This window comes from Camponotus vicinus, unplaced genomic scaffold (genome assembly GCF_025532165.1).
Source record: "Camponotus vicinus isolate PSW18456_S1 unplaced genomic scaffold, iyCamVici1.0 SCAF_4, whole genome shotgun sequence".
Lineage (NCBI taxonomy): Eukaryota > Metazoa > Arthropoda > Insecta > Hymenoptera > Formicidae > Camponotus > Camponotus vicinus.
Window position 1 is genome coordinate 20,718,218 of NW_028141976.1, and position 21,395 is coordinate 20,739,612.

General features: G+C 41.6%; 1 protein-coding gene across 5 annotated transcripts in view; it reads right to left on the reverse strand.

Moving 5' to 3' along the window:
* Sox102f (transcription factor Sox102F) overlaps positions 1 to 21,395 on the reverse strand; it is a 158,745-nt gene that overhangs the window by 57,751 nt on the left and 79,599 nt on the right. The window contains exon 1 of one of the 5 annotated variants that reach the window (XM_083098859.1): positions 3,563 to 4,409. The exons of the other annotated variants lie outside the window; for them this stretch is intronic. Within the exon in view, the coding sequence (XP_082954985.1) occupies positions 3,563 to 3,579 (17 nt within the window). The 5' untranslated portion in view covers positions 3,580 to 4,409. Of the gene's footprint in view, positions 1 to 3,562; positions 4,410 to 21,395 lie in introns of those variants that run through there. 5 annotated transcript variants of the gene reach the window in all.

Consider the following 21,395-nt stretch of genomic DNA (forward strand, 5'->3'; position numbering starts at 1 on the left):
TGCAGTTCACATCCTGTCGTTTGTTAGATCGGTCAAAGTCAAGTACGATATCGTTTGTGGTTATATAGGAAAGCATCATTAAAACGATATAACTCATGTATGTCAATTTCGTTGATGTAAGCGGTATTAGATCACAATTGTTGACGCGCAAGTATATAATTAGGAAGAATTACACGGAAAATTTTAGATATGATTTTTCACTATTGAAAAATGGCCGTGAATGTACCGTGATTCTGTAATGTTAGACAAATAGTCAAGCAGACGTTTTAAAAATTACAATTTGCAACGATACTTATATATGATGTATATATATGTATATTCTGATAAAATTACAATTTGCAATGATACTTGTATATGATATATATATATATATATATATATATATATATATGTATATTCTGATAATATACATTATAAAATTGTATAATTAATCTGTTTACATTTAGATGAAGTTTGAAACCACACGTGGCAAGTATCAAAGTTTTATCAGTGTCGTTTATATTGTTAGAGATTGCGCAATACACGCCGGCTACTTAGACTCTTATTCGATATAATACGCGCGAATCAGACTATCGCTCTTTTTCGCCAATGAGTCGGAATGTCGGAACTTGACCGTCTCGTGTTTTGACACTTTAGAATCGTGCTTTGTCTCTGTGCGCTAACACGCAGTTTAATGACGCAATCAAAGCGCGCAGTATGTCTCCATTGTCGACTTTATGCACGCGTACCCGAATTCATTTCGTAGCGAGCGGTGTCACGCGCAATTATAGGGTTGTCTGCATATATCAGCCGAGGTCGTGCCGGTATTTCGAGTCACACCGCACTAACACGTTGAGCAAGCGACTGGATTTATACTTAGAAAGCAATTGTGACTTTAATAAAATACCGCGGACAGATATTGCATTGTTATATGAAATATCTTTATGCAGCGCGATGCGATATAATGCATATTGTATTTATAGTTGAGAGAGAGGGAGAGAGAGAGAGAGAGAGAGAGAGAGAGGGAGGGAGCGAGGGGATGTAACCTCGTTCGAAATAATTTATTATCTCTTTCTTCTCTCTCTCTCTAGCGGAAATATAATATATAATGACCCACGCTGCACCTTTAGCTACAAAGCGCTTTTATGTGTATCAAATATACTCTATCTTCGTTTTAATTATCTCGTCAAAGACGTGGAATTCTATGAAGCCGATGAATGTATTCTTGTAAGTTTAACAAGTACATAGCATTTTTAATGTTTCATCCACTCGGAGTATAGCATATATGATGAAAAAAATCTTTAGTAGAAATGAATGCGATAAATAATATATTTTTATTAATAAAATCACGTTAAAAAAAAAGAAAATTTCTTTAAACGTTCACGAAAAAAGATATTCGTGACGTTAATTCTCTCTGTTGGAAATCTCCCCAAAAACCTCATAATTAAACATCAATTATATATTTTAATTTACTCTCGCAATTTAGTCGACTTTCGCTGGTTTTTAGCGCTGTCGATTAATTTAAATAGCTTCGATGGTCAAAGTAACTAAAAAATCGATCTCGTGTCTGACAAATGTTGCAAATCATAATTTTGTCTGTAAAATCGTTCGTTTTCAAAATCCCGAAGCAAAACGACCGCTATGCTCCAGGGAAATCGGTAAAAAATAAAGCGGATGCTCTCTTCGAGCGGCGAACATTCGCGCGTTAATTCGATAACGCCCCGTCTCTCGATTCCGTATCGCTCCGTGATACGCGCTCTTGTTACGCAAATGCGTGCATGCAGTCTTCTACGTGTCAATTCCGCATCGAGCGGATGCGATTCCTTCGGGAATCCGTACGCTCGCGCTTATTATCACGGTCCTCGAGGTGCAATTCGATATTTTTTCCGCGCGAACGCGTACTCAGCAACCCTCCACGTTATCAAGTCGTACTTGTGGGAGGATTTATGCCGAGAGCCACTAATTAAACGAGACATCGCATGCGGAAGTATATATTTGCGAGCGAAATCCCTAATCGCGTTCGCTTTAGATAACCGATTGACGGAATTTTCTGCTATGGGATAAAAACTGCGAAATCATGTTTCACTTAATGCAACATGCAAGCGAGCGTATTTTACCCCGATGAGGTAATAAGTGATACAGCAATTATACAACTCAATTGTAACGTCTTACATCATTCGAGTTATTCGTGACTAGAAACAATTTTCGTAAATATTATTGCAGATTAAGACACTCTTTCCGGCCACATTACGAAATCCGTTTTGTACACACGCCTAATCGACAAAGACTTCTGCCTTATCGTTTCGTGACTGGAAGAATTCGTCCCATATGTCGTATGCTTTAATTGATCGAGCTGGGCATCAAGTGGTCGCTCTTTCTCGCATCGTTCGCGCGAAGGAAGAAGGAATTTGTCGTCGGATTTCAAGAGGGGTCGCGTAGAGGGATATACCGCGATAGAGGGAAGCCTGCGGAGAGATGGAACCCCATAGAGAGAAGCATGAGAAGCCGAGGGGAAGAGGCAACGGGGAGGGTCACTGGGTCAGATGCGTAAAGAGCACGTTCCCTTCTCTCTCTCTCTCTCTCTCAACCCTCGTTCGTTACATTTCCTCTCCTCTCTTCGTCTCTCTCGTCAACCCTCCGATACGAAGCGGCTCTCTTTCTTCTTCGCGTACCGAACACATGGCCCCGTATGTGTATACAGGCCTACGACCCGGTCGCCTGAGCACGACTCACGCACGCACGTATTCACACAAGTCGTCGCATACGTTGCACATACATTCCGATCGCCCTCGCGCTATCACGTCGGCGGTCGCGTATCGCGAGATACAATGTTGCGACGTGACTCCAATTACACACCGGCGAGAACTCCTCATACGCGTGATCATTGTAGCTCGTGTAAGCGTAATTCCGCGTTTCGTTTCGAGTCGCGTCGGCGGCTGGCTCGGTCCTGGCGCGGACGCTGCGACCAAAGAAGCCTTACGGTCGTCGCACCGATAGACACGCGTATCATTCGCTCATAACAGATCGTAATTCACGTTACACGAGCACACGCGCGTGCCGTTTCGCTCGTTGCACGCGCCACCGTCACCCTGAATCGGTAGCAACAACGCTAGATTAGCAAAAAATTTATCGTATAATTTTCGTGCTTACATAATCGTAATTTTCTTCAACCTATATAATTCTGATAATATGTATGTAACGTAGTGTTAAAAAGTAATGCGTTTTAAATCGCACTGATAGACTGAATTAATTAAAATCGATTTGACTTTTGCAGATTATATGATTTTTCCACGGTTTATGTCGCTAGTAGAGATTTTCATAAATCGTATGATTTATAACTTGGCAATTGCGCGTCCAAGAATATACGAGTATAAATTACAAATATTTACAGATAAAAAATTCGAAAATGAAATGTTAATTTAAATCAATTCTATCCAGCAATCGTGTCTCGTGACAAATTTGCACGTGCGATTACGTAAAACGTTGGGATATAATTTCACCGCCGCTTCTCGATCCCCGCATCGTGCTTCGAGAGAACCACGTGGTTCGATTCTACGGGCACACGCTAGCTCGATTCACTCACCTGCCAAGCGTGCTCATATCATCCTGGCCGCGCGCTGGTAGCCTGGACTACCCCGTTGCCATCGACGGAACACTTGTCACGTATCAAAAGAACGCACCTCCGCACAATGAGTAGAACCGCCACTGACAAATTCAGGAAGATCGACAGCTAGCGCGACGATCGGACCCGCTCTCTCGGAACCAACCGGTTTTCTCTCTCAGCACTCGGTAACTCACAACAAGCGAGCTCGGTAGCTCCAACACTCGCACGCGGGCGGACACGATCGCACGACCGAAGTCGCGTTCACCAAGACAAGCTGCACCGATTCCTCCACGCTACTTCACGACCCGGTTACGTCAGTACCGGTCGCGCACTTCAACACTCCAATCACGGACAGACGATGCACGCGCGCGGACGAGCGAGCGGAGGTCTCCGGCCGCCGAATCGCACGGCGAACAGATGTAACGGGTATCTCGATCACGATAACGGCGCGATGCTCCGCTTCGCGTATCACTACCGCGAGCTACGAGGCGCTCTGCGACACGACGGAAAGGCTTCGGCGGTCGCGCGGTGCGTCAGTGGGTCCGTGTCAGTGGGGGCGAGAAGGAGACGCGCGGAGGCTGCTCCGGCGTAACGCGCGGCGAAACGAGGGAGCGGGAGCGGAGAGGTCAGTGCGAGAAAAAGAGAGACGCGGAAGAGGGAGCGAGGTAACGCGAGAGTGCGGTGGGAAACCTCCCCCTTCCTCCCTCCCGAAGAGAACGGCAAGCATACAATGGAAATAATCACCGCGTCTCGGAGCGTCGGCTGACTGACTGAAGCCCCCGAGGACCGACCGGGATAAGATTCGGAAGGCGCTGCCTGGCGGCGGCGGCGGCGGCGGCGGCGGCGGCGGCGGCGGCGGTGGCGGCGGCTGGCGCTTCGGCGCCCGCGCGCCGCACCGCTTTCGCGCCCCGCTACTGTTCTCTCGCGTCCCGCTCGCACCCTTTCTCGTCCCCTATCGTTCCGACGCGAGCCCTCTCTCTTTTGCCGTTGTTACCGGCACGTTCCGTCTCCCTCTATTCCACCGAGCGACCGCTATCGAGCCTCTCCTTCCCTCCTCTTGTTCCCTATCGCTCTTGTTCTCGTTCTCCCGCTCTCTGTTCTCCCTCCCCTTCGGCCGTTTCTCCCGTCACCTCTTCATCTCACCGTCGTTGCGGAGGCGCCTCGTCTCGTTTGTACGTGGCGGCGAATCCCGCCATGCATACCACGCCTCTTTTTGAGCCTAGTCGCCGCCTCCTTTCTCCCGACACCCACGCCGAGATGTGCTTTGCCCGCCACTGCCGCCAGCACCACCACCACCACTGTTACCGGTTGCCTCCACTACAGCCACCAGCCGCCGACTCCCAACGTTGTCCTTGCCGACGTCCTCGTCCTCGTCGTCTTTGTTGACGCCGCCGACGGATCGTTCGGCTGTGTGCGCGCGCTTGGTAGAATCTATCGTGCATCTGCCCCCGGCCTCTTTCCTCCATCCTGAGGCACTGCCAACTCGTAGTTGGGCGTAGTAGTAGCACCGTGGATGGGCAGTTATGCGCGTTACGGTAGCTGCGCTTGTTTCCCCTTTTTGTCCCCCCTTCCCTCCTCTTCCCCTCTCCCGAACCACCCCTACCGGGATATCTCGTGTCTCGCTCAATGGGGGCAAGCGGGTGGAGAACGAGATTAACGCGCAGCGCGTCACGTGGCGCACAAGAATGCGGTATATACGTCGCCGCGATGTCGGAGCAAAGCGTAGCGCACCGACTCAATGGATGCATCGTTTCACGAAAAGTCCGCGAAAATGCACCAGTCTGTCAGTACTGCCGTGTAGCTACAACATTCGTTTCAAAATGACCTGTGGTCGAGCGCAAATAACATCTATGTGCGAAGTATGCGACGCATTGTAATTATTTTCACGCATTTCGCGTTCGCGATATTTTTTTATTCTATTACTTTGTTAAAATTGTCAAGTAGAAAAAAAAATAAAAACGATACAAGTAGTTAATTAATCTTAATTTTTATTTTAGAGCTTAAATATTTAATTTAATTGATGTCTCTGTAAATTAAATTAAAATAAAATATCAAAATTCACACACATTTATTGGATCTCTCGATTGCACGTGTGATTTTTTTTCTTCATAAATCGATGTTTTTTCAATTAAAATGAATTCAGCTTAAATTTGCATCAGTGATTATTCTGCGTCAGTCTTTTTTTTCGCGTCAAGATACAGGAGCATACTGTAAAGTCTAATTTAAATATATAGTTTTCAATTTAAAATATAATCGAAATTGAGTCTTAGTTTTCAAAAAAATTGTTAATTAATGTTTTGCCAGATTACGATTCAGTTACTAATCCTTTCCTCTTTCTTCGAAATGGTAATTTGTTATACTCGATAATATTGTTTATCAATTGGCTAATGCAGAAAAATAATCGTATCACTCTGAAGAAACACAACGTAAAAAAAAAAACGATATTATCCAAGTAATACAGAAATACAGAAATCGCCGAGTCGTGAAGTCGCTATCACCGACAATGTCAGCCTCAGGTGGTTCGCTGCGCGCATTGTGTATTGTTCGGTTCGGAGGCGGCGGTACAACCCTCTGCCGGCATGCTCGCTTACAGCTCGGGGACGGATTCGTGGAGGTGGTGAGAATCGACCAATGGGGCGCGAGGCACACCCGCGCAGATCACAATGCTCATTGTTGTCGTCGGTCTGTCCGCCCACATCTTCCACCACGGGTTTGCCGATCGTCCCTGCGTTCTCTCGCCCAGGTAGAAATCCTCGAGACGGTCCCAAATCGGGAAGAGATCAACGCATTTTATCGCCATTATGCTATGCAATTGCATAGCGAGCGCGAATACGCGAGCACTAGATATAAATCTTACTACCTCAGTCGTAGTTAAATCGATAAACTTGTCGCGCTGCAAATCGAAAAATAACTTGGAAATTTAATAAGATGTAGATTGCAAAAATTGCACTTTTCAGTTTGACAGAATCTTGGATCTTTCATCACCCGCCATTGTTATACATGTCGATGTATGCGTCGTCGCGTTCCTTGCAACCCCCGACTGTTGTCCGTAGAAAGAAACGTATGAGAGAAAATGACATTGGGTCGTATCTCTTTCATGTTTTCCTTTCACCCTTCTTTTTCGTATCCTCAATATCCCAGCGCACCCTTAACTAGAGCCTCTTACCGTCCCCCCGAGCGTACTTTGCCGGGGCTACCGCGTAATTCGTCCATCCGTTGCATCCCGTCTGACCCTTTCCGCGTTAGACCGCAAATCGATGTTCTTTTCCTCTCAATTAAGATCAATTGCGGTTCAGCGTCAATTTATACCGTTCTCGTAATTACTTCGCATGATAATTTCCTCTTCGTGACAGGATGGAGAAATGAATAATGTACCGTATGATTTCGAATCAGAATAAAAACACAGTATTCACATTGCAGTCATAATCAACATAACATTTTACGTTTTGCATAATTTCGTAAAATTTTTTGCTTCTATTGCATTACATTTTTTGAATAAGGATTTCAAATGACGTGCGAAATGCAAATTTTCTAGTTGTTAATATGATAAAAAAAAATTATATAGCACTATAATAAGAAATAATTTACATCTGCTTGATACAAAAATCAAAGTAAAAAATATTGAGGAATAAAATTTAATTGGCATTTTTTTCGCGTATAAACTATTTAATTATGATTATAAACTTTATAATCTCAAACTTCAGAAATGTGTGTTGCGATGTTTCACTCGGTAAAATGATATTAGCACAGTAAAATATTGCGCATTATTGGATGAAACGGTGCGCAAGCCGTTTTCATCTCACGTTTAAGCCGAGATCAGAATCCACACATTTTCCACCGCGGGCGGGCGCGGTTAGTTTAACGCAGAGACGCGAGATGGGCCATCGTTATGCGTTGCACGAGAGCGGTATTAACGCGGTGGCACGCGAGATACCATGCTATTCCGGTACCGGTCGCGGGTGCGGGAGCCGACAAGAACAATGAGTGTTGTACGCGTTCCGCGTATTGCTCGTGTATCTTCTTACAGAGTATGCCAGGCACTATAGTGGGTGTAGAAGAGAGGGAAAGAAAGATAGAGAGAGGCGATTGGGATCGCGAGAGAGAGACAGGGAAAGAGGGTAAAAGAAAGAGAAGCGAGATTTATGCGAGGCGGCGGCGTCGGTGGCGTCGCAACGTTTTGCTCGCGCTGCTGGACGTCGCCGTCGTAGTCGTAATCGTCGTCGTGGTTGTCGGCGACTACGACGGCGACGACGACGACAACGAAGAAGAAGCGCGGATGAGAGAGTCTGCGTGTAGGAGGAGGAAGAGGACAGGAGGGAACGCGCGAGGCCGAAGTAGAGAAAAGGGAAAAACACGACGAGGATGACAACGCAGCCGTGGCTTGTGAATGAACATTGGCTTGCGAGCGGCGTTTCCGGCCGCTCTCCATCTCTCCGTCTCTCTTCCTTCTTCGCAATTTCTCTCATTTCGCCCCGTTCTCCCCCCCCTCGTACAGTAGCTTCACCCCGATCGAGCCTCTATCTATTCGCGTCCTTCTCTTCTCATGAATGAGAGTCATCGAGTAGCAATCTCGCGACAGAGAAAGAGAGAGAGGTAGAGCGTGCCGAGCAAAGTGGACGAAGAAGGACGAAGGAATGACAGAGAGAGGAGGCTGGACGGACCGTTAGCCTTAAGCCAAACGGTCGCAACGGGGCCTGGGACGAATTTAGATCAGGAACTGAGAGAACGAAGGGAACGGAGCCACGATCGCTCACTCTCCCCTCCCCCTCTTTCCCCTTGCTCCGCACGAGTGTCCTTTTTTTTTATACTTCCTTCGCTCCTTTATTCCTCTCTTCCTCCCCGCTTTGTTGCTCCCATTATTAATATATCGTCGTCTCCGCGCCTGACCGCCCGCTCTTCTGCCCTGTTTCTTCTTCGTGGCTCTCTTCTTCTTCTTCTTCTTCTTCTTCTTCTTTCTCGAGCGTCACTGCCGCCCGCTCATCCGGCGGCGTACACCGTGCCGATTATAAATAGTAACCTTTGTCGGACGCTTTTCTTTATACTTCCATCTTCTCATCGCCTCCGCATCTCCATTTGGCGGTGATGCCTCGAGGGTTTTGCGCGGTTTTGAATAATTCGCTTACGCAAACAAGAATTTTTCAATTTGCAATTGTTCTTAATTCTCGTTTGCATATTAAAATCCGAAGGAAATAATAGATTAGAATAGATATTTATTAATAATAGATATTTATTGACAATCTTCTATTTAAAACTTGAAGAAAGATCACCCATATTTCTTGGGTTTTCCAGTTGCTCCGATTTGCCCCAGCATTTATCACGCCGCGAATTGCTCGGCAGTATTAAGTTGTCTATTAATTTTCTAAACTGACTTAAACTGTTCACGCTTACATTGCCGTGAGCTAGGATAAAGTAATAACTGTTGCGTGGGATAAGAGATTCTGAATATAATGGGCCGAGAAGCCTCGAAAAGAGACGTTGACGGCCGCCTACCGCTACTTCGAGATGCAGTATTATTCGGAACAAACCCTTACATAATTTCTACCGCGTCAAATTACAATTCTTTATATCTCTCTAGCAATATATTTCTTAAATATCTTGTACTTGAAAACTATTTTCACAAAACGTCAGACTTTGAGGTCCTTGGATGAGATGAAGTAAATGAATTATGAATCGAGAGAATTAATCGTACATGCAATTCAATAGACGCATTTATTCCCAACGAACGACCGCATCGCACTGCATCGAGTCGTTGCATCGAGGAGACTTTGGCGTGAGAAGATAAGATGCGGAGAGCGATGGGGAAGAAGGAGGTAGGCGAGGAGTGGGGGAGGCAGGCAGAAAATGACCACACGGCTGAAAAGCCGGGCGCGTGCCCGCGCGCGAGTGACCGCGTGCGTACACACGCGCCGACACTCGTCCCGCGCCGGCGCGTTCCTCCGGGCCTCCTCGCGAGAGATCCGCGTCCTCTCTCGCCTCTCGCGGATGCGTGGCATGGCGTGGCGTGGCGTGGCGAAATAACGCTGACCGTTAAGCACGCACGGCGTATAAATAGAGCGCGCACGCGTGCGCGCTTGTGACGTGACAGGTGTCCGGCCCGGAGAATAATTAAAATCCGCGTATGCGCGGTCGCGCCCGTAATAGGCCACCGCACGCTTATGCACGCGGAGAAACGACGGCGATGGGTTTCCCGCGGGTGACGTTTTACGTGCTCTCTCTCGCGTCAAAGATGTGCGCGCACGTGCGTGGGCGTGAATTATGACGCGCGCGGCCAACAAACAACGGAGAACGCGCTGGCATTGTCGTCGTGCTTCGCACTCAGGGACACCGTACGATGATCGATCTGTTCGCGATTGCGAAACGTACTCTAATCTCGCATAGAGTGGGAATGACTAACAATAAGAAGCGGTTTCGAAACAGGTTCTCTTATGCGTAAATGTAACTATAACTTGTTAGAATGCAACAAAACCTGATTTTGATATTCGACTTGGCAAACTTGGACACGCATTTTGTACGATTATTATTGTAATTAGTAAATTGTAATTAGTAAATAATTTTTTTAAATTTAATTTTAATATATGTGTATACTATATACCGTTTTTTATAACATCTACTAAAAGTAATTTTATTAAATCTACGTCACAATAAATTATTATATTTAAAAAGTAATATAAATATTCAAATAATAGTATAACGGAATAATTATCCGTTTATAGTGAGATATTTTCCGTCATATTATCTAATCGAAATATCTCTTTCGTAAGATTAAAATTGTTATAAATATTCTAAGACTTGCAGATTTATGTAACATTTCAAACATCGTAACAATGTATGCGTTAAACAATATAATTTAAACTATTTGCGGCAAGCGAAATCTCGCTTAATCGCGGGATACGATGATTGACGACGCGACTTAAACAACCTAGCAGAACTGTATCATTAACTTCTGTAGAAATAACGAGCGCAAACAGCGGCCGATAATAGCGGCCTTCCCATCATCCACTTAGCAGAAAATTAGTATGAAAAGAACCTCCTTTGTTTTTCCTCCTTTTTTTCACGTTACGGCATCCGTTCCCATCGCGGCTCGAAATCTTAATTACTAATAACTACGAAACGACGATTTCTTGCGCACGCAACCGGTTGCGGGAACACGCGCTGCTCGTAACGATACCCGCCAAGACAATAGGATTCTCACTCGGGACCGACAATGCACGTGCGCACATTTGTATTGGATATTTGAAATTACAATGCGCTCAACGTACGCGCATCGTGCGAACTCACGTCCCGTGGAATTCGAGATCAATCTCTGGATCAATGTCAATTGTTCCTGGAGATTCAAAATTCTCTTCCGGAAATAATACTAATATTATATAAGAAAAAAAGCTATACAGAAACCAACGTCGGTGTAAAATTACATGAAAGATCGAATTGAAGAAAACATTAACATTCAATTTAATTAGACTGTTGTGTATTTACGCAAAATTGGAGAAACGAGAACGTTTGTTAGGGGGAGAAAAGTCGACGCGACAGAAAGGAGCGCAAGTATCTCCTCCGTTGTAGACGGCACGTGTACGTACACGCGCAATTAAAGCGACGTGTGGTTGCACAGCGCGGATCATGAATGGAGCACGGCACGGACGAAGGAATGAGTCAGGCGCGAAAGAATGGCGAGGATATTTCATAAAGCCGGAGCGAGGAAACGGCCCCGCTCTCGTGAGTGGCGCGGCAGCGAGGAGGCCGCGCGCATGGCTATTATTATCGTCTCTCTCGGCTTCTTCTCAGCCCTCGCAGCAGCGAGCGAGCGCGCGCGCGACGCTCGAGAAACAATAAACAGTTTGTACTTGGGAAAGCACATTGTGTGTGCACTCAGCGGTGATGTATCGCGTATCCTCGACGTACAAATGCGCGAACGACACGGGCAGTTCCCACATGGCGATTAGTTTAAGTTAACTCGCGTTCGACTCTTCCTCCTCGGGAGTCTGTTTTTTCATATTATTAAGCATGATTCGAGAAAGAGACGAGGGTAAAATCGCCTAATTTTAATTAATACTTGTAGGGACTCGTAAAATTGAATGGAAGAAAATCTCGCCAACGTGTCTCTCGTTTCATTGGAATAATGAATGAACGAATGAATGGTAAGCGAGAACAGCTGATAGGCTAGTAAAGATAGAGCTGTGCAATTAGAAATGATAATCATTTCATTAATTCAATATCTTTTCGATATCTGACCTTTAAGAAAACATACGTTCGCCTTTGCGCGATTTCTAATCGGTAGTTTTACGAGGCTCGGTCACCGTTAATTCTTGCATAGATTGCACCTGAACGGTATTGTTACATGTCTATTAACGTACGGACTGCGTCTTGTTAACGTTAATTTATATATGCGTCGGAGCGAGAGAGCAAATTTCTCGTTATAGCCGCTCATTTACAGGCCTCACGAAGCGAATTATAGTGTCTGTACTCGTTAAACGCTAAACGTTTATTATCCGCGGTTCGTTACCGAGCGTCTAATCTTCAACGCTAGAACTCAAATTACAATTATGCAAAGCGTCACACGAGTGATAATAAAATAAAAACTGCTCATTGCACGCATACTGATTTGAATTTAAGATTAACTGTTGTATATTTATTTAGAAAAATGTTTTCTTTATATCTTTCATTATTTTGTCATCCACATTATATTTTTTATTATTAATTTATCTTATTATTTATTATTAATTTATTATTATTTATTATTAATTATTAATTTATCTTATTATTTATTATTTGTCATTAATTTATCTTATTAATTTATTTATCATTAATGCTGAACCAAGTCTACTCACATATTTTATTCATCGAGCATGTGCCACTTTATATTCATTATAGACTGCACTATGGAAGAAGCTATATAATTATTTCTAAATGAGCGATACGTTTCGAGAAACTCCGATGAACGAAAGATACCGGCACGAGTTGCACGCACGAGCGTCATGCGTGTGTGATTCTCTACGCGCACGAGCTCTTGCGAGCGGTTCCGATCTCGAGACTAGACGAGTTAATCGGCCGCGAAAGCACAATAAACTTGGAGATAATAAACGGAGCGTCGTGCGTTCGTTTACCATAATAATGCCTTCCGCCATGGCAGATCCGTGCAGCATCCCAAGCTACCCGAAACGAATAGAACGCTATAAATAGGAATGCCCCATCTCCATCCTCCGCTCTCGCTTTATCTTCTCTCCCTTTCGCTGTCTCTTTCTTCCTTTCGCGCTCGAATTTCGCTCGCTCTTCCTCTCTTCCTCTCTCTTTGCGCTGTTTCTTCTTCTCCTCCTCGTCCTCCTCTTTTCTATTGCATTCTACAGAAGCGCTCCGATCATCATCTCCACAAACTCTACGCCCGCGCGTGCACGCCGGCCGCAAACGCGCGGTTATTTCAGAGAGCGAATCTCCGCTCTCTCGCACGTTGCTAGAGAGATATTATTACGTGGCGGTACATTAACGCGCGCAGAGATCCTTCCGATATGACAAGACGAGCGTGTATCGCGCTGCGTTCCGTTGCCGCCAATGCGCCGTCCGCGCTCTGCGAAAATGTACAGAAATTAAGAGCAACAACGACTCGGGTCGCAATGAAAAGGTCAATCCCTGGCTACATTTCGCGCATCTCGTCCCGCCTCACAACACGGATATTCTTGGATGTCCACTGGAATGTCCCTTCGCGCAGTTAAATGTCCAATTTTAAATTATGCGCCATTATTTAGTATACAATATGTGGGCAAAATTTTACAAAAGAATTATTATAAAGAATTAATTATATATAATGTCGAAGAATTATTATAAAGAATTAATTATATATAATGTCGAGAAACAATATCATTTTTTGACTGAAAAATGAAAGATCGAAAATACCTGTATTGGATTGTTAATGAAATTACATGTATGAGATTGCTGAATGTCATTCTTCTGAGTATCCGTTTTAATTGTAAAATATATTCAAACTCTATATATTGTCGTAAATATATTTAACTGGGACGATGTGCTTATGTCACCGCTGCGCGACACGCAAGACATTTATGTTGTACTCACACAAAACGAACGTTATGATATATGTTTCCGACAATCGTAAATATTTCGAGCTACAGATTGAGCATATAAATGAAACAAGAGTACTTAAAGCATATAGAATCTTACTATTAAAATGCATCTGCCATTTCGCATCTCATTAAGAGTCGATAAATCTAATTTGATTAAAAATGTTTTGGAGTTAAATACTGTTTATCAGCGAGCGATGAGAAGAGGATGGAGAGAGGCCAAATGCCAGAAACGAGATCTCGGAAAGAACCGCACAAGTCGGTTCTTGGTGTTTTGCACAGCCACCCCCGTGCTCTTACTCTCGCTTCTTCTCTACCAACGTTGGAGGGATGAGTTCGGGGGATGGTTTAAGTTCGCGGTGACAGGAGCGAACGCTCGCAATGATTAATGGCTTAGCGCATTAACAGGCTATTGACAAACACGTTTCTCATCCATGGGACCTCCGTCTCGTTCTCGCACTCTCGGTGTTCTTCGGGGTGAATCAAGAGGATGGCGATCACGACGGTGGAGGACGATGGCGTCGTCGGTGCAAGCGATAAAAGAGAAGAAAGGGCGAGAGAAAGATCGAAAAGAGGGATGACAGGGTGGGGCTTTCTTAAACGCGCCAGCTTGAAAGAGAAAGAAAAGCGATGAAAAAAACGAAGACAGAGCTTGCTCAAGAAGGACGGAGAAGAAAAAGCGATCTCTTTTCGCCCTCCCAGTTGCGTCGACAAAAACACATCTTCGTCATCCCCTAAAGATCGTACCTGCCTCCTCTTTCCGCCTATCTGTTCTTTCTACCCATTTTCTTGCTCGTTCTACTGTCGCTTTACGTATTTCTTTAAGCGCCGTCTTTTTCCTTCCGGATAAGTGACGCTACCTACCTTAGGCCATCAGTTTTCTAAATAGGCAATCCCCTTTTTCCATTCAAGGCTATCGAACTTTCCGCATCTTTTTGGTATTGCGAAGTGAGTTTAAAGATAAGTCTCAAATAAATTGAGTTTTTAATCAAGAAACGTCGAGGACACATGTGGCGAATGTTAATCAATAATCTTGATTGTTCTCGTCCTCCTGAATATTAATTACATTATCTTCACTTACACATCAAAAAAAAGATCTTTGCCTTGTCGCTGTCCGCGACGCATGTGAATGCACGATCATCGTCGAGATACGATCGTTGCCGAAGTACGGATGCGACAAGTTAATGATTATAAATGATACCAGATATTACAAATGATTCTAATCTGCGAGATCACTCGCGGGAAAAACGAATGCGATATAACAGAATGTATCGTGAGAATGCGAAGCGAGAATGTATAGCCTATAACCATGCAAATTACTTTCGTCGTACATTGACGTATGAAAAGTAACGGGTGATTAGCATATGTAAATTGTTACAAATATCACTCCGATATTAAACAATGCGACATTTAGAATCGCGTCGTAATAAAACCGCGTTTTAACAAGACATAATAAAAGCGTGAAATTGAAACATTAGCAATTTTGACATGATCTTATTGTTTGTCACTTTATTATATTGCGATACGCGGATATAATAAAATACTTTGAAGAGGATGCACCGATGAATCTGTTCGAAAAGACGACTATGCACTCGCTGCTCGCGGTATTCATATCATTCGCGGTCGCGCCTTTCATAGTCGCGCGTACGAATACCTGCCTACGCGGGATAAGTGGTTATTCGGGCATGCCAGGCCATATTGAAATTCGTTGGGCCAACGAATAGAAATCGAAATCATCGCATAGCTTTTTGTCGGTATCCACTTTAGCATTTGATTGGATCATACTGCGCGAGTCGAGCGATCTATGTAACGCATACTTGGAATGCGCGCTATAATATTTGCGTGCGATATATATGCACTTGCGCGTACACGCGACTAATTTGTATACAGATATATACGTCGACAAGAGTGTATCAGACAAGTCGGTATGAAAGGGAAACGCCAGCACATGGTAGATTTCGAGAAGCGACTCTTTTTATGCCAACCAATTCCCTTCTTTTTACGTGTATGTCCTCTTTCATATCTCTCCATCGATCGCAAATTTCTCTGTCGGCGATTAAACGTTATAAGATGTTATACAGGGTGACCCATTTTAACTTAGGCAGCCAAATAACTCGAAAAATAAGCAAGATAGAGAAAAATGTTTTAGACAAAAGTTGTATGGTTTCGAGGGGGCCATAAGATGGTATCATTGGTTTGACCTTGAAGAGTCATTTGAAGGTCACGTGAAGGTCACTTCAATTTTTTTAAATGGAACATCCTATATATTTTTGTACATTCTTGTAGCTCATCTCGAGAGCTTTCCAAAACACTATAATTAAGTACATTTTCGTTAAGTACTTTTTGAGTTATGAGGCTTGAAATAATTTCTTAATTTTACATAAACCGTAAAATATCTTGTAAAATATTCATTTTTCGATTACCTTACCTTAATAGTTTTATGTACAAAATAATGAGAGGAATCAATTGGTGTAAAGAAAACACATAGTTGTTTCGAAGAAAAAATATGTAATTTGCAATTAACAATTCCATATTTTTTCTTAAAAACAACTATGTGTTTTCTTTACACCAATTGATTCCTCTCATTATTTTGTACATAAAAGTATTAAGGTAAGATAATCGAAAAATGAATATTTTACAAGATATTTTACGGTTTATGTAAAATTAAGAAATTATTTCAAGCATCATAACTCAAAAAGTACTTAACGGAAAGGTACTTAATTATAGTGTTTTGGAAAGCTCTCGAAATAAGCTACAAGAATGTACAAAAATATATAGGGTATTCCATTTAAAAAAATTGAAGTGACCTTCACGTGACCTTCAAATGACTCTTCAAGGTCAAACCAATGATACCATCTTATGGCCCCCTCGAAACCATACAACTTTTGTCTAAAACATTTTTCTCTATCTTGCTTATTTTTCGAGTTATTTGGCTGCCTAAGTTAAAATGGGTCACCCTGTATATACTTAGTTATGATATTAACAATTATCATACAAAATGAACAAATTAACAATTTATCATACAAAATAAAATTATAAATGTGTCGCTCGCTGTATGATAATTTAATGCTCAAGTTAATTTAGTTATCAAGAAGATAGGAAATTAATAGTACATTAGATAGTGCTGAGAATGACTAAAGCTCTTTTACAATTTTATTTCCACAGAAAATTAAAAATTCGTTGTCGCACGACCGATGTTTGGCATTATTAAATTCATCTTTCCAGATGAAAACTAAGATTTTTTTCTAAGTGTATACTTTTATCAACAGGATAAAACATTATAGTAGATATAATAATTGAGATGTAAGATTTTCTTGTGCTGTACACAAGTTTTATTCTCGGATTAATAACTTGATTAATATCTTGAAACTTGACATTTTTTCTTCTTCAATGATTGCTTTCATTAAGATTAATTTTAATTTAATCAATCAATCTTGTTTTTTCTTTAATTTTGGTTAACAAAAGAGACATGAAATTTTAATATTCTCTCTGTCTCTTTCTCTCTCTTTCTCTTTCAATTAACTTATTTCAATTAAAATTAAAGCTAATAAAAATAAATATATATTATATTAAAAATATATTATAATGATGTGAGCCTGAATAAAACTTGAATAGACCGTATCGAATTGGTTATGCGATCGGCTACCACAAATTTGCGTTTTTCTTGGCACATAAGAGCACCGAGGAACGTCGCGGAAACTGGCTCTATTCATACATGACTTACTAGATCGACGAGAAGCGCACAATCGGTACCGCGGTCTCCAATGGATGTTCCTTGCGAGGAGATGGGGGAGAGGGTTTAGACGAGAGGGGAAGAGCATGGGGTGGGGTAGATGGTAGTGAAGCTGGAGTTGTGGAGGAGGTAGGAAAAAGGGAGCTCGAAGAGGATGTGGCTCAACTCGTTCGACCCATTCACGTTCCGATGAAAAGACTGCGTCGAACAGACGTCGTGAAAAGAGAAGAGAATTATTATGATTATTATTATTAACGTTTCTATAGAAATAATTTCCCCTTTTCCTATCTGTCTTCGACTTAGGTAGATAAAGGTCGTACCTCTCTCATCTAAAAGGGAGTGCCCTCTTTTATGCAATCGCGAGGAAGGCTCGGTGTTACAATGCTTGCCCAATTATTCAATATTAGGTAAAACAATCACTGCTAATTTTATGTACTGTATGACAAATTTGCATTAATCTTTACTATAATTACGAAAATGCAATTAATGTAATAAGTGCATCAATATTTAGATAAATAAATTGCTTATCAATCAATGACAAAAGAACGCGATATCAATATATATTTTAAACCGATGGTTCAGATCTTATTTCAACTACTTTGTATTTCAACGTCGCGTTTACAGACTCGCTCGACACTGTTACACTATGGATCATTCTCTCCTCGCGCACAAGCGTGACAATCACACGTACACTGCGATTAATAAGGCGCGTGATACATTTGCTTCAGGATGTACGCACACGCACACACATACGCACCGATGTACGAGTATGTAAATCACAGACCAGTCACAATGAGACTGTTGTTTGACGTGGAAAGGCTGATGGCCGTCGGGATGATGGTTCGAAGCGAAGCGCGAGGAAGTGGAGGAGGATGCCGAAGGTCAGAGAAGATTTGCACGCGCTGATTCAACCGGCAGGCCCATTGGAGCGCGACACTCGACAGTCCCTTTCCGTGGAGAGAGAGACCATCGTCGTCTTTCGTAGAGTCGCCATTCAAAACACGTGGTCCATATTAGTGGCAGCGACGAATAATGGTCGGCTGAAATGGGTGTGCTTGGCGGAAGAGGACCTCGGAAAACGAGACGGCTGACTCGAGTGACCAAGCTCAATTACATCAGCGCTTCGATCATGCATCGTTTCCTTTTTCTTTCGTATGTCAAATATGATGATCGGCGCGAGAATTTATATATTGAATGATACGACGAGTACAACCTCAGTATAATTTTTACATTCTCTAATCTACACTTTGTGGTAGTATTCTTTGTAAAAGTACAGCTTTAATAAATTAGATTAAAATCTCGTCAGTTTATTAATTCTCTTTACTCATCGATAGATAAGACGCATACATTACGGAATTACAACCTTTACGATTAAAATTTCCCACATTAACGCATTACATATACGTGAATATATTTGTGGGGGAATGGCTTACACACTGTAAATGGGCGTGAAGAAGGCAGCGGAAGAAGAAACGACCGGAGGGTGCGAGTATGCCTTTTCTTTTGTCGTTAAGAAATATAAGGGAGGGGAAAGCGCGTATAAAGCACGTCTTGTTGAGGATCCGTAAAGAAAACGAAGCTGCGTGTGGGTGCGTGCGATATACTTTGTAATTATATTGCGCGTGTGTAAGCGGTGCTACGATGCGTATCGGATCTCTGTGATCTCTTTCCACGTCTACGCGTATTTAAAACCGGGCATTGAGATATAATATAATTTCGGTCAATTCGATATGTTGTACATAAGTGAAAATAATGTCTATGATTTTATCGATAATAATATAGATTATAAAAAAAAATTGAGCTTAGAAATATCAGTTCTTTTTATTAAACAGATATATAAAATATATGAACTGCAATATATAATTTTCACGTACATGTAATATATAGAGGATGTTTCTATGTATATAAAATATGTTGGAAAAATTATGTTTTTTTGAAAGAAATAAAATATATATTTAAAAGAAGTGAGAAAGAACATCGTAAGTAAATATGATATGATTACTCTAATTAGAACGTCGTGAAACACTAACCTAGCAATTAATGATCATCTGTTCAATAACTAAGTATCAGTACTAGCATCAAGAATTAAATTGATTAAAATTACAGCGATTTTAATCACTGATTGAATCTGTGTGAATACTTTGCTCATATATCATTTTATACAATCTTATAAAGTTGCATGAGTTTTACCTGAATAGTATCTTAAGAAATAATTTGATATCGTACAAATTGTTGATGATCGAAAATTGGATATCGTATATATAATTTTATATTATATCATTCGCATATATAATTATGATATATCAAATTATGTTAATCAAAGAAACATAATTCGATACATCGACTTTCTTAGTGAGTCAGTATTTATTGACAAAAAATGTTTTTATGCTTAGATAGATGTATAAGTGCAATATGTAATCGATGTATAGATTTTTATTAAAAAGGATCGAGTGATTTTTAAATTAATATCTATATCTGAGTTAAAATGATAGAGATTCGTATCGTAATTTAAAAAAAAAATTATTTTTTAGTTGACATATTTTTTATGAGAAACAGATTGTTAAGTTAGCATGTATTCTTGATGTAATCTTACGACAAGCACTTAAGTTTTTCACATACAAAACAACTATAAATATCGCACGTTATTTTCGTTTTAGAAATGACACAGGGCAACCACGAATAAGCATACGAGGTATCTATCTACATCGAGATGCTGTGGCACGGTATTGAAAGGCACAACTCATTTTTCTCTCTTTTTCTTTTCCTCCTTTCTCCCTATTTTTCTCTCTTTTCTCCAAATGTTGAGATGACACTGTTAATTTATTCGCCTCCTAACCCATCTATCATTTAAGACATTTTTGTCAATCATGTCCGTCTGAATTTTCTCAGTTTTTTTAAATCTAACGCGACAAAAACACGATCACTCAACATTTCAATAAAACGGTATAATTTTCAGATAAAAAATGCTAAAAAAATAATAACACTTTTATAGAGTTGATAAAAATGAAGAAAAAATGAAATTCAATTAACATACTTTTTGTTTGCAATTTTATAATCACACTTCCTGTTTTATTATAAAAGATATTAATAAAATTTAAAAAAAAAATGAAAAAATTATGTGCTTAATTTATTATCTGATTTTTTCTTAATTTATTATCTGATTTTTTCCCGTCTTATCTGATTTCGTTGATGATAGAAAGAATCTCACACGACTTTGTCGAATGAGCGAAATTATGAGCTAACAAATGCCTCTTCGCGAGTCGACGTTAGGAGGCATTAAAAGCGGCCTCTGTCCCGATTACATAATTCAATCTTGACGTTAATAATACCTCGTATGTGTCTGCTCTTTTGTCTCTCATATTGCACATACGTTCACACGTGGTAGATTGATAGATGCTTCTTACAAGTCTGGCAAGCGGCCTTTAAGCTCGCACAGATTAACAATAGTAGACAATTAGCGAACATTAACAGCATAGAAGATTACGGGGAAGTAATTATTGTCTTTCTAATGACTTCATAACTTCATGTACAATTATTTTCCGTTGTTCATTGTAAGACAAGTAATTTTCTCTGTAAAAGGGTAAAATTGACGCTACTTTCCAAGTCGTTAATCGTAGCATCATTTATTTATTAATCAGCGTTACATCGTATGAATTTAATCGGAATAATTAAAAATTAACTTGTCGGTAATTGTTACATTTGTAAAGTGTGCGTAAATAGTAGAGTATTTTTCCTTCATTTGTCGGTGCTTTCACATTTTGTTCGCGGTCGATTGCGTACAGGTGTATATTTTATCCCAAAGTGTTACCACATATCTCGAAGTCTGGTGGTTTTTTGTCAGCGCCGAAGGAAGCAAGCGGCCACACACGAGAGAACCGAAATGAAAAATCCTCGCATAGCGCACATAACATACATGCGCGCTTCGTCGACGCGTTTCTCATTTGGTTAAGAATAACACCGTCAATCTGTCGCACGGCGCATTGCACGATAATACCCGGCCTCTTAATTCCCGTCA